This window comes from Prionailurus viverrinus, chromosome X, assembly GCF_022837055.1.
Source record: "Prionailurus viverrinus isolate Anna chromosome X, UM_Priviv_1.0, whole genome shotgun sequence".
Classification (NCBI taxonomy): Eukaryota; Metazoa; Chordata; class Mammalia; order Carnivora; family Felidae; genus Prionailurus; species Prionailurus viverrinus.
The window spans coordinates 115,729,669-115,743,584 of NC_062579.1; the positions used below are offsets into that span (position 1 = coordinate 115,729,669).

At 39.6% G+C, this 13,916-nt stretch overlaps 1 protein-coding gene across 1 annotated transcript in view; it reads right to left on the reverse strand.

Annotated features, from left to right (window-relative positions):
• Positions 1 to 4,253: 4,253 nt before the first annotated feature.
• The window catches only part of IDS (iduronate 2-sulfatase), a 54,082-nt gene continuing 44,419 nt past the window's right edge, over positions 4,254 to 13,916 (reverse strand). Inside the window, exon 10 of the mRNA XM_047843417.1 lies at positions 4,254 to 4,330. Within this exon, the coding sequence (XP_047699373.1) occupies positions 4,275 to 4,330 (56 nt within the window). The 3' untranslated portion in view covers positions 4,254 to 4,274. The remainder of the gene's footprint in view (positions 4,331 to 13,916) is intronic.

Below are 13,916 nucleotides of genomic sequence, written 5' to 3' on the forward strand. Positions count from 1 at the left end.
TGGGCAAGTGGCTCCAAAGCCGTAGTGGATCTTCAGCTCTATTTATATGAAATGAAAGCTACAGTTGTTTTACATCATCCCACTTTGAGGAAGCAGCAGATATTCAATGTACATTAGTAGTTACCTGGACAGCACTGCCTCTGACATACTCTTTCATAATTATCAGGCTTAGTTGACATTTTGTTCTTCACAGTTCTTTGTAAAAAAATTTTAATGTTTATTTATGTTTGAGAGAGAGAGCAACAGAGCACAAGTGGGGGAGGAACAGAGAGAGAGGAAGACACAGAATCCAAAGCAGGCTCCAGGCTCCGAGCTGTCAGCACAGAGCCCGACACGGGGCTCGAACCCACGAACCGTGAGATCGTGACCTGAGCCGAAGTCGGATGCTCAACTGACTGAACCACCCAGGTGCTCCTGTTCTTCACAGTTCTTTACTGGTTCCTCCTCCGGCTCCCCCTAACATCCTTCAACATTCCTCAGTGAGGTCGGATTGCATTCAGTTTTCCCACAGAAGTGAAGAGATCTGGGTTCAAGTCCCGCGTCTACCACTAACTGGCTGTGTGACCAACACAGAGCAAATCCCTTCTATCTGGGCTTCAGACTTCAAATCTGAAAAGCAAGGAAGGTGTATGGCCCTGTTCAAAAGCACACAGTTCTTTATGGTGGCTAAAACACCCTGGACCCTCCCCAGAGAGAACTGATCTAAAAGGAAGCTCTTAAACCACAGCGCCGCTGACCCCCACAGGAAGCTGCTGCCTTTGCAACGTCTCAAGTTGGCCCTGAATCTACTACGTGGCATTAACGCAAAGAAAGACAATCATTCTTCTTTGGAATGACTGTAACAGATTTCATTCTTGGCAATTACTGTAGGTGGGAACGAGAAAATTCTTTCATGATGAACAAAAGCTTTTGTGTCTTTTCCACACAGTGGAAAACTGCCTAGATGGACACAGCAAACTGCTCCGATGGAAGACTTTGGAATGTCTAATTTGAAAAACAGGCACGTGGCACTACAGTGAAGGTCTCTGCCTCCTTTCTCCTCTAGCTCTTTTCCTCTCCCTTGCTTGCTCCAGTGTGCCAGATGTAAACAATCTCTCCTCTGGAAACTTTAAAACTTCACCATAATCATTTTTATTGGTTTTAAGCAAGTACCAAATTAATTAGCAAAATAGTGCAGCCAAATAAGCGGCTTAATGTACTCCCGGGGTAGACAGCCTTTAAAGAGTCTCTTTATTCCATACTGGCTAACCCATCTCCCTCTAGCGTAGGACACTGGGGAAAGCATGGGCTTTGAGCCTGATAAAGTCAGGCTGGAATCCCAGCGCTATTATTTCCTAACTGTATGACTTGGGGCAAGTTGTTTGTTAACCTTTCCGGGCCTCTACTTCCTCCTCTATAAAATCTGTCTTATCATAGCTACTCACTATGGTAAGTGGTTTACATGGATTATATCACTTTAGCCACACAGTAGCTTCTGAGGTTGGTGTCACCTGCTTTTATTGTGAGCATTATGTGAGATAACTCAGGTAAGCAACCAGTGGGTTGCTGAAGAAAATGGTAGCCAGTTACTACTGTGTGCAGCTTTGTGCTGGGTACTGTGGCGGACGTCAAGAAGTATTTACTCATCAAACATAAATTGAGCACCTGCCATGTATTTATTTTAAAAAGTGGAGCAGGAATGTTCCAAGAAAGTATGTGACTCAGTTTCTCAACCTTGACTGGTCCTCTTGTGTTCAGGAGGATTTCAGGTATGTTGAATTAAATACCCTCCCTGGCTCTAGGAGTCGTGGGTTTGTCTCCTGTATTTCCTTGTTCTCTCCTCTAGTCTCCTGCGCTCAAGGCCATAAACTTGGACATAATCCTCTGGGGCGGGGGAAGCGTCACCAGCATTGCTAACAAGGCTGGATATAGACCACACCAAAGGCAGAAAAGATTTAGAACATTCAAGTGGTCTGTGCAAGAGAAGGTAGGGGCTTACACTCCCCTTCTGCAAACTCTTCACAGAATGGCCACCCTCCAAGTTGGCCTTGGTCCACTGACTATCCCTCCCATTTCCCCCTTCTGCCCCACATGCTCCTTGCAGAGCTTTGCCAAACTCCCGCTTTTTGATCTTCTTGGCATTCTTCAGGTTATTTCCTAGGTCTGGCGGAAGATGTCTGTGCCTGTTGAAATTCACCTCATCCTTACAAGCTCGAATGGCCCCTCTGGGGATGGTATCAGGAGTGAAAGCTGAGGTGCTTTTCCATGGTATACAGTGAAAATAGCAGCTCTTTAATATGATGAGAGCTGAGTATAGCACTTTAATCCCTATTAAAGCCATCACAAATGTAAGGTTAATTTTTTAAATAAAAATGAGAGCAGTATTTATGTAGTCTGCATAAAGCAATTGTGAACATAAATCAATTAATAAAAAGTTAGTACTACACACCAGATGTCAGCTTATCACCAGATGCCAATATTTATAACCGTATCTATCTATATCACAAACATACCCTGCTGCATAGATTAACATATAAACACTTTTGAATCATATGATTACATGTGATTTATAGATTTATATATGAGAAAACACAATTAGCCAAGGGAAAAACTATAAAGATGGTTGAGGTGCTCAATAGCCTAAACAATACAGGAATACCAAAAACGAGAATATGGTACCTAGTTGTCAGTGAATTAAAGGCAGAAACGTAGTATGTAAAGACCTCACACTCGTTCCAAATTGTAAAAAAATAAAATAAAATAAAGTAAAAGTTTGATCCACTTAGTTTGAGCCACGATAGTGGGTTAGCTAGTGCCCCCGCCCATTCATTTCCACCTGGAACCTCAGACTGTGATCTTATTTGGAAGGAGAATCTTCGCAATTGTAATTAGTTAAGGATCTCAAGATGGAATCATTCCGGATTTAGGGCGAGTCCTAAATCCAGTGACTGGCATCCTTATGAGAAGAGGAGAGGACATGGGGAGACACACAGGAGAAGGCCATGTGAAGACAGAGGCAGAGCTTGGAGTGATGCAGTTACAAGTCAAGAACCACTGAGGATTACCGACAAGCACGAGAAGGCACGAGAGAGGCGGGGAACAGGTGCTCCCTCAGAGCTACCAGAAGGAACCCACCACACCGACAACTTCCTTTCAGACTTCTGGCCTTCAGAACCACCAGAGAATACATAACGTTGCTACAGTAGCCACAGGAAACTAATACAGCGACCTTAACTCGGATATCCAAACCTGATGAAGCACCAAAACCGAGAACTAAAAACCTAATTGTGAATATAGAAGCATAAATTCTAAATAAAGTATTAGCAAAGCAATTCCTGAAGAATAATACACACTAAAAGACTAGTTTACTGTGACTTGGCAGGTTTTCCTTTAGGTGTACATAGGTGTTTGATAATTAGAAAAACATGTGAATAGTATTCATCACATCACAATCAAAGCTATATGACCATCTTGATAGGTGTCAGGAAGTTATCTTTTAAATTTTTTAATGTTTATTTTTGAGAGAGAGAGAGAGACAGAGAGAGAAAGAATGAGCAGGGGAGGGGCAGAGAGAGAGGGAGACACAGAACTTGAAGCAGTCTCCAGGCTCTGACCTGTCAGCACGGAGCCCGATGTGGGGCTCAAACTCACAAACCGTGAGATCATGACTTGAGTTGAAGTCAGACACTTAACCAACTGAGCCACCCAGGTGTCCCAGGAAGTCATCTTTTAAAATTCACATACAGGGTCGCCTGGGTGGCTCAGTCGGTTGAGCATGGGACTCTTGATTTTGGCTCAGGTCATGATCTTGCAGTTCATGGGATCAAGCCCTACGTTGGGCTCTGCACTGACAGTGAGGGGCCTGCTTGGGATTTTCTCCCTCTCTTTCCTCCCTTGCTTAGTCTCTCTCTCTCTCTCTCTCTCTCTCAAAATAAATCAATAAACGTTTTTAAAAAATAAAATCCACATCCATGAGTTCCTAATAAGTATTATTATTTTTAAGATTTTAGTTTTTAAGTAATCTCTAATACCCAATATGGGGCTCAAACTCATGACCCCAATATCAACAGTTGCACACTCCACCAACTGAGCCAGCCAGGCACCCCCCAATAACTATTCTTAGTACAATGTGATTATAAAGACATTGCCTTAGCGGGCCATACAATATGCATCTGAATGCATATGTGTGTGTATCTGTGTATACATACATATATTTCCCAGCTCTGTGCACTGAGAGGACCTAGAGTCAATGGCCCCAGTAGCAATGAGCATACCTAGTGCCCAGATGTTGACTTCTAAATACCATTCTCCTTGGAGAAATGTGCAGGCACAGCAAATGTACAAGATGAACCTGAAAAAGAGCAAGGTATAAAATAAATATCCACACTGAGGCCACACTGAGAGATAAATACATGATTGAATAAATAAATGAGAGAGAAAGGAGAGCTCTTTCAATTCATAAATATAGCAGGAATGATGGACCCAGAAAATTATTTAGCAAACACCATGGTAATAATTGTTTCAAGAAAAATCATCAGCAGATACTAAAATTAGTGGATAAAATTATAACGAGAAACAGGATATTTACATAGTCTGAAAACATATTACCACAAGATATTTATAATTACTGAGGGAAAAATTGTAACTCCACAGTGAAGAAACCTGGAAAACAACGATCAAAATTAACATCACTGGTATCAGGACATATCAACATGAGGCACCTCTTGACAGGAGACCCTAAGAAGGGCACAGCATCACTTCTGTGGTATCCTCGCCAAAAATGCAAAATCTGCATTTAACCGAGGAAACCTCAGACAACAAAATGGAGCAACATTCTACAAAATAATTGGCCAGTTCTGTTCAAAAGTTTCAGAATCAGTAACAATAAAGACTAAGGTACTGTCCCAAATCATAAAAGACAAAGGAGACATTTGATTTGATCCTGGAGCCAAAAAAAAAAAAAAAAAAAAAAAAAGGTATTAGTGGAACAATTGATAAATTCTGCATAAGGTCTACAGATTGGTTTATAATATTGCATCATGTTATTTCTCTGGCTTTCATACTTGTACTGTGATTATGTAAGATGTTAACATTTAAGGAAGCTGGACGAAAGGTACATGAGAATTCTTTGTGCTATTTTGCAAATTTTTGCAAATCTGGAATCATTTCAAAATCAAGAGTTAAATTAAGAAATAAACTTAAAGAACCAAAAAATGTTTTAACTCTAGTGTATCTCATACAGCAGAATTTTCTGCAAACATTAACCTTAGGGTTTTCTTAAAGTAATAGGGTGCCAATGAGGAAATGCTCACACTATATTAAATGGAGATATATCACATTCTACTTCTACTTAGGAATGCAAGTGAATGAACTCGAAGAACTACAAGGATAATTCAGTTAGGTGGTTACAAATAAATGTACAGGACTTATAGTAATTCTGTATGCCAGCAATAACAAGTTAGAACATACAATGTTAAAAGAATATCCCATTCACAATAAAACCTCTAGAATGCTAGGAAGAAACTTCCACTTTAGTAAGAAGGATATGAAGTCCAAGTGAGTGATGAGCTTGGACAGAGTTGGTAGAATTGGTTAAAAATGAGGAAAGAAACGAATCAGTATCTTGTACGATACGTTCTTAAGCGAGCAGAATATGCCACCCCCAAATACGCCACTTTGGCATAAGGATTATTTTGAGCTAATTATTTTGAGAAACTGCAGACACAGGAGGAGCTCTGAAAACAGTAGAAGGGACCCTTTTGTAAAGGAAATTTACATTAGAAAGGCGGCCTGTACCAAGAAGGGAGCTATTACCAGAGATCCCTTTTTCATCTTAGAGACTTGTCTGCATGGCAGGGCAAATTTTCTTTAGGAAACATTTTCACTTCTCACCTTCCTTTGAGTTGTCTCTGCCCCACACTTTGGAAACCCTAGGCCCCTATCCCTTTCCGTAACTCAGGATGGTATATTTACCTCAATAGTCTGGCCACCTTTTGAGTCGCATATCTTTGTGGGACTCCCATATGTGCATGCATGTAATTAAAATTGTTTATTTTCTCCTGTGAATCTGTCTTTTATTACAGGGGGCTCTCAGCCAAGAACCTAGAAGGGCAGAGGGAAAATTATTTTTCTTCCTCCACACCATTATAAATAGCTCATAACTGTGAATTAAATAGTTAAATGTGAAATGCTTAACCACTGGGGTAAAATAAGCTGGGCACTATTTAGGTGAATGCTTAATCTCAGGGGAAGGAATAGTTCTTTAAGCATAAGTAGGTAAAAGCTGTAAAGAAAAAGACTCCTAGTTTTGCCTACACAAAAGTTTTAAATTTCTTTATTTCAACATGAGCATAAGGAAAAACAAAAGAGAAATGCCAGATTTAGGAGATTTAATATATGTGACAGGGTCAATACCCTTAATAGGTTAAGAGCTCTTACAAATATACAGGAAAAATGACCCCAACAGAAGAAACAAATTGGCAAGAGACACAGACAGAAATGACAAAAGAAAGACAGGGAGAGACAGAGAGCAAGAGAGAGGGAGAGGGAGGGAGGAGAGCAGAGAGAGAAAGCGAGAGAAGGATGGAGGAAAGAACAGAGGGAAGGAAAGGAGAGAAAGAATGTATGCCTTTGCTAGTAAACAAAGAAATGCAAACCAAACAATATTTTTGTCTACAATATTTTTATCTACAAAATTGACAAAAGTGAAGAGAATTATGTGAGGTTTGTGAGCATGCAGAGTTAAGTGCACTCCCGTAATGTATTGTGGATGACGATGTAAATTCGTGCAATTTCTCTGAAGTGCACTGTGGTGACATAACAAGAACCTTAAAAGAAATTCATTCGCTTTGACCTAGAACTTCCAATCATTCAGTGGACATATCGGAACTGCCTCCAAGAAAGTATGCGTGACATACAGTGGTACTTACAGGAGCAAGATGCTGAAAACAGTATAAATAGGCAACACCAAAGACACAGTAAGGAAACCTTGGCCTGTTTATCTATAAGGAAAACTACCATGCAGCCATCAAAAATCATCTGACAAAACTGTGGGGATTGTAAGAAAAATACTTATGAAATATAACATATTGTTAAGTAACATACGATATAGGGTAAAGTAATAAAAAAAACAGGGTACAAAATAGTACTAAAATATAATCTTAATTTATTTTTTTCCATTTTTTTAAGCTTGATTTATTTTTGAGAGAGAGAGACAGACAGACAGAATGTGAGTGGGGGGAGAAACAGAGAGAGAGAGAGACACAGAGTCCGAAGCAGGCTCCAGGCTCTGAGCTGTCAGCACAGAGCCCGACGTGGGGTGGGACCCACAAACCGTGAGATCATGGCCTGAGCTGAAATCAGACACTTAACCAACTGAGCCACCCAGGCGCCCCAAATATAATCTCAATTTAAACATATATGTTCACAATATATAAACATCTCCACCATTTCGCTTATTTCAAATGTAATAAGAAAGTCTGTCTTGAATACACTGGGAAACTTCTGAAAGCAAGAACTTTGAAAACACAGTGGAAATTGAAATGCTATGATGTTTTAATTGAAGAAAATTCAATTATATGATTTGAAATCATATATGTGTATATATATAATCCATTTATTCAATAAATATTTATCAGGCACCAATTATGTGGCAGGAAGTCTAGCAGGCTCTGGGGACACAATGGTGAGCGAGGGCACAGACCTGTCCTCCCGGCATTTACATTCTCGTGTGGCAGTTTTAGCCAACATATAAATGTGCAAATAAATATATATCTACAGATTTCAGTAAGTGCCTTGAAGAAATATTACAAGTGACTACTACAGTGCATCAAGAGGGCTGATTTTTTAGGCGTGTGAGCATGGTTTGCACAGCATAGCAAAAGAGCTAAAAGTTGTTTTCTAAAATGCTAAAGTGATTCTTCTTTTCATAGGACCCTTAGCAATGATTAGTGATCTTTCCTTGTTACCACTTTTGCCATATTTTCCCAAATGTCAGCAATGAACTTGTATTCCTTTTATAATCAAAAAAGAATAAAACACTTTGCAATGCACTTCACCAAGGAGGTAAAAGGCTTGTATGCTAAAAACTATAAGACACTGATAACAAAAGCTAAAACAGACACCCATAAATGGAAAGACATCTCGTGTTCATTGACTGGAAGAATTAATATTGTTTCAATGGCCATACTACCCAAAGCAATCTACCGATTCAGTGTAATCCCTATCAAGATCCCAGTGGCATTTTTTACAGAAATAGAAAAAACAATCTTAAAATTTGTATGAAACTACAAAAGACTCCACATAGCCAAAACAATTTTGAGCAAGAACAAAGCTGGAGGTATCACACTTTTGGATTTCATAATATATTACAAGCTACAGTAATCAAAACAATATGGTACTGGCATAAAAACAGACACAGAAACCAGTGGAACAGAATTGAGAGCCCAGAAAAAAACCCACGCATATACAGTCAACTGACCTTCCACGGGGTGCCAAGAGTACACAATGGGGAAAGGACACCATCTTCAATCAATGGTGTTGGGAAAACTGGATATCCATATGCAAAACAGTGAAATTAGACCCTTATCTCACACCCTACACAGAGGTAAGTCAAAATGGTTTAAACACTTAAACGTAAGGCCTGAGTCTATAAATCTCCTAGAAGAAAACATAGGGAAAAAGCTTCCAAGACCTTGTGTTCAGCACTGACTTCTTGGATAGGACACCAAAAGCACTGGCAACAAAACCAAAAATAAACAAGTGAGACTGCATCAAACTAAAAAGCTTCTGCACACAAAGGAAACAATCAACAAAATTAAAAGACATTTTCAACCTACAGAATGGGAGAAAATATTTGTAACCTCTATATTTGATAAGGAGCTAATACCCAAAATATATAAGGAACCCTTGAAACTTAATAGCAAAAAAAGCAAATAATTAAAAACTGGGCAAAGGACTTAAATAGACATTTCTCCAAAGAATATGTACGCATGATCAACAGGTATATGAAAATGTGCTCAATGTCAGTCAGTAATCATCAGAGAAACGCAGATCAAAATCACAATAACAGGCACCTGGGTGGCTCAGTTGGTTAAGCTTCTGACTTCAGCTCCAGTCGTGATCTTGCGGTTTTTGAGTTCAAGCCCCGTATCAGGCAGTCTGCTCTCAGCACGGAGCTCACGTTGGATCCTTTGTTCCCCTTTCTCTCTGCCCCTCCCCGCCCTCTCTCTAAAAAATAAATAAACATTTTTATTTATATTTTTTAACATTTATTCATTTTTTGAGAGACAGAGAGACAGAGCAGGAGTGGGGGAGGGGCAGAGAGACAGAGAGACACAGAATCCGAAGCAAGCTCCAGGCTCTGAACTGACAGCACAGAGCTTGACGCGGGGCTCGAACTCACAAACTGTGAGATCGTGACCTGAACCGAAGTCGGATGCCTAGCCAACTGAGCCACCCAGGCGCCCCAATAAATAACATTTTTAAAAAACCACAATGAGATATATCACTTCAGACCCGTTAGGATGGCTATTATTAAAAAAACAAAAGACAGAAAGTGGTTTCAAGGATGTGGAGAAAAGGGAATCATTGTATACTGTTGGTGGGAACATAAGTTGGTACAGCCACTATGTTCACTATGGAGAACAGTATGGAAGCTCCTGAATAAATTAAATAGAACTATCATATGATCCATCCATCCCACCTCTAGGTATATACCCAAAGGGATTGAAATCAGGATCTCAAAGAGATCTCTGTGCCCCCATGTTCACTGCAGCATTATTCTCAATAGGCAAGGTATGGAAACAACCTAAATGTCCATCATCAGATGAATGGATAAATAAAATGTGATTGTCGTCATCAGCTGGGGATACTCTGACAAAGTACCATAAACTGGGGGGGCTTAAAAAATAATTTCTTTCTCACATTTCTGGAGGCCAGAAGTCTGAGATCAGGATGCCAACATGGTTGGATTCTGGTGAGGGCCCTCTTCCAGGTCTCAGATAACCAACAACTTCTATCCTCACATGTCAGACAGAGAGCAAAATAACTCTCTTGGGGTCCCGTTTATAAGGGCACAGACCCAACTCAGAGCCATCATGACCTGATTAGCTCCCAAAGGCTTCACCCCCTAATAGCACCACATTAGGGGTTAAGGTTTCAAAGTATGAATTTTTGGGGGGTGGGGGACACAGACCTTCAGTTCACAACAGTGATATATACATACAGTGAAATATAATTCAGCCCTTAAAAAGAAGAAAATCCTGCCATTTGTAGCCACATGAATGAACCTGGCAGATAGGATGCTAAGTGAAATAAACCAGACACAAAAGGACAAATACTATATGATACCACTTATAATAAGGAATCTAAAATAGTGAAACTCATAGAAGCAAAGGTTAGATGGTGGTTGCCAGGGGCTGGGGTGAGGGGAAACAGGGAGTTATTAGTCAAAGAGTATAAAGTTTCAGATCTGCAAGATGAGTAAGTCCCGAAGATCTGTTGTACAGCCTAGGGCCTATAGTTAACAACACTGTGTTGCATACTTAAAAATTTGCTAAGAGGGTAAATCTCATGTTAAGCGTTCATATCATAAAAAATACTAAATAAAGAGGGTAGTGGGAAAACTTTTGGAGGTAATGGATATGTTTATAGCATAGATTATGGTGATGGTTTTACCAGTGTATACTTGTCTCCAAACTCATCAGGCTTTTTACATTAAATGTATACAGCCTTTTGTATGTCAATCAGACCTCAATAAAGTGTTTTTTTTTAAAGAAGCAAACAGTAAATGTAAAAGAAAAACATAACAAAAATAGAATAAAATAGTTTAAATATTACTCCTTAGTTTGCCAATCTTCCAAAAGTCATACTGTCTAACAAAGGCATCCTGTATATGCCTCACTGCAGTGTCCTGATGAACACATAGCCTTGTCCAAACTGCTTTTCAACTCATCTTTTAAGCTTTGTCATGACATAAATACCCCTGTAATTGGCTGACTGCAAATACAAAAAGAAAGTCTGCTTTGACTATACTGGAAACCCACTAAGAGCAAAAACTTTAAGAGTCAAAATTGAAATGCTGTGATATTAACAAAAAAAGAATTCAATTACAGTTGACCCTTGAACAACACGGGTTTGAACTTGAACTATGCAGTTCGCTTATATGTGGATTTTTTTAAGTGCAGTACTTTAAATGTATTTTCTCTTCCCTATGATTTTCTTTTTTTAATTTTTTTTAATGTTCACTTATTTTTGAGAGAGAGAGACAGAGTGCAAGCAGGGGAGGGGCAGACAGAGATGGAGTCACAGAATCCGAAGCAGGCCCCAGGTTTGAGCTGTCAGCACAGAGCCTGATGTGGGGCTCAAACCCATGAGCGGTGAGATCATGACCTGAGCTGAGGTCGGACACTCAACCAACTGAGCCACCCAGGTGCCCCTTCCCTATGATTTTCTTAATAACATTTTCTTTTTTCTAGCTTACTTTATTATAAGAATATAGTATATAATATACACAACATACAAAATATGTCTCAATTGACTGTTCATGTTACTGGCAAGGCTTCCAGTCAACAGGAGGCTATTAGTAGCTAACTTTTGCAGGAGTCAGAAGTTATATGTGGATTTTTTGCCAGTGTGAGGGGTCGATATCCCTAACCCTTGCCTTGTTCAAGGGTCAACTGTATATGATTCGAAATCATCTTTGGAGTAAACTCCAGTTATATGAAAAAGATACTGGGATGATTTGTGGATAGCAGTATCCTCTGACATTTGTAGGATGTAGATTCAGAAGAGAAATCTGATAGGCAGTGAATAGAAAAGAGGCTGGTTCAGACAAGGTGTGATCCCTAAAGAACAATTAATGACATCAGAAAAACAACAACAACAACAAAACAATGGAAATATATTGTAGCCCAGTCAATTCAGAGGTTTAGGACCATTTATGGTAATCTCAAATTGAAAAATGGTCAGTGAGCAAAGGGCCAGAAATCAGGAGGCTTTCAATCAACTACTGTTAAGTTGCTTCAGTGGTTAACTAGAGCTAGTTCCAAATATTGTGGTTTTCCTCTTTTCTGGGTACACACGTGGTAGGATTGAAATTCCTCAACCCATTTGGAGAATTCAACTTGTATCTTCCCACTTGGGTTGACCAAGTTCTTGCCTGAGCCAATGAAATGTCCAAAGAAGTTAAGGAGGGACTGGTGCCATCGTGGTCATAGAACCCTGTATCAGGATGGAGGTTCTAGCAGTGTGAATGAAGACAATGAGCAGAATTCCTGTGAGCATGTAGCATGGACAATAAATATGGTTTTCTGCTAAGCCACTGAGATTTGAGGGTTATTTGTGACTATATCAAGACCTAACCCATGCTGACCCATACTGTTATTAATCCAGACCATCAGCTGTCCTGGATCAAATTTATCTAAACCTTTATTTCTAGTAATGGAAAGTTTGGTTGCTGGTATCCAGCCAGTAAAAAAATAAATAAATAAAAGGACACTGGTCTAACTTTCACGGAACAGTGAGAAAGAATAGCTCATAAATAGCTATTGTACAGGCTTTGGGGTGTGGAAAAAAATAGGAAAAGTGTGTTCAAGTTCTGGCTACTACGAGCTCTGTGCCATGGGCCAGTCACTGACCTCTCTGTACACCAATTCTTTTTAATCTGCAAATCACATAGTAACAGCAACTATTTCTCAGGGTTATTGTAAATGGATTTAAAGCATTTGGTACAGTGGCCAGAAGACAGCAAGTGTTTAATGACTATCAACATCATCATCATTATTGTTACAGTCAAACCTGGGATTGTGAGTGTTCCGCAAGATGAGCAAACATTTCTAACAAATTTTAACTTGATAAACTAGCGATGTCTTGCAATATGAGTAGTTCATGATGCCACATGATCACAACTGAGCCAATGGTTCCTGAGTCCACTGTGATCTACAAGTGCTTTGGATGACAAGCCTTTTTCCAGAACTAATTACGCTCGCAAACCAAGGTTTTACTGTACTTCTCGGTATGTATTTACAATCTTCCTTTTGAAATGCCATAAGATCACTAACTTGTTAACCTTGTGGCTCCCCACAGAGATAAGCATTTTTTGCATGTAAATATGCCATATTTATTGATCTCTCTGTCTCTGCTCAATGGAAGAAAGTACTGTGGGTAGAAATAAAATATCAGCCTCAACTTGTACATATACCCAAGCTCTTGTAAGTCATTACAATGTGTTTTTGAGAGTTGCCACTTCACTGCTCTATAAAAAGCTTCCTGGAAAAAGTATTAACAGATGGCCTCTTACTCTCTGAGACTGTTACTAGCACACCAGATGGCAGCCCAAATGAGAGGATTCAACTTCAATTCTCCAAACTGAAGGAAATGTGACACTAGCTTTTTAATAGGTGTGCAGCATTAAAGGTAGCAAAGAAATGATCAGTTAAGATAAAAACTCATTTTCTCTCCTTATTTCAATGTGGAATACAGTCTCCATTGTCTCACTAGCTTGCCAGATAGTTCATATAAAATGCTGGAAATGGTTTGCCCAACACAAACAGAAATTTTATTTGAAATGACTGACAGATTTATGAGGTGTAAGGCTAGTCTAAAGAATGAAAATACAAGGCAGTGCCCCAGGGACGAATGCTCTGTGCCACGGACACTCCTTTCTCTCCAGGACCATTCATTAGTTTGCGACATTTTGCTCTTATTGTTAGAAATATTAGGCCTCAGCTCAACTGTCAAACTTTTGACAGGGAGGTAATAACTGTTCTAAGATACTTATCATCTTTCCAGATGTCCAGCTCACCTACCAGTGAATAAAAGTCTGGTCTGGTGGCTCTCTTCCCAGGCATCACTACCCAAGTTCTCCCAGGTGCCTTTGCAAAACAACCCTATCCCATTAGGGTTCAAGAAAAGCCAACAGAATCTTCATATTGGCT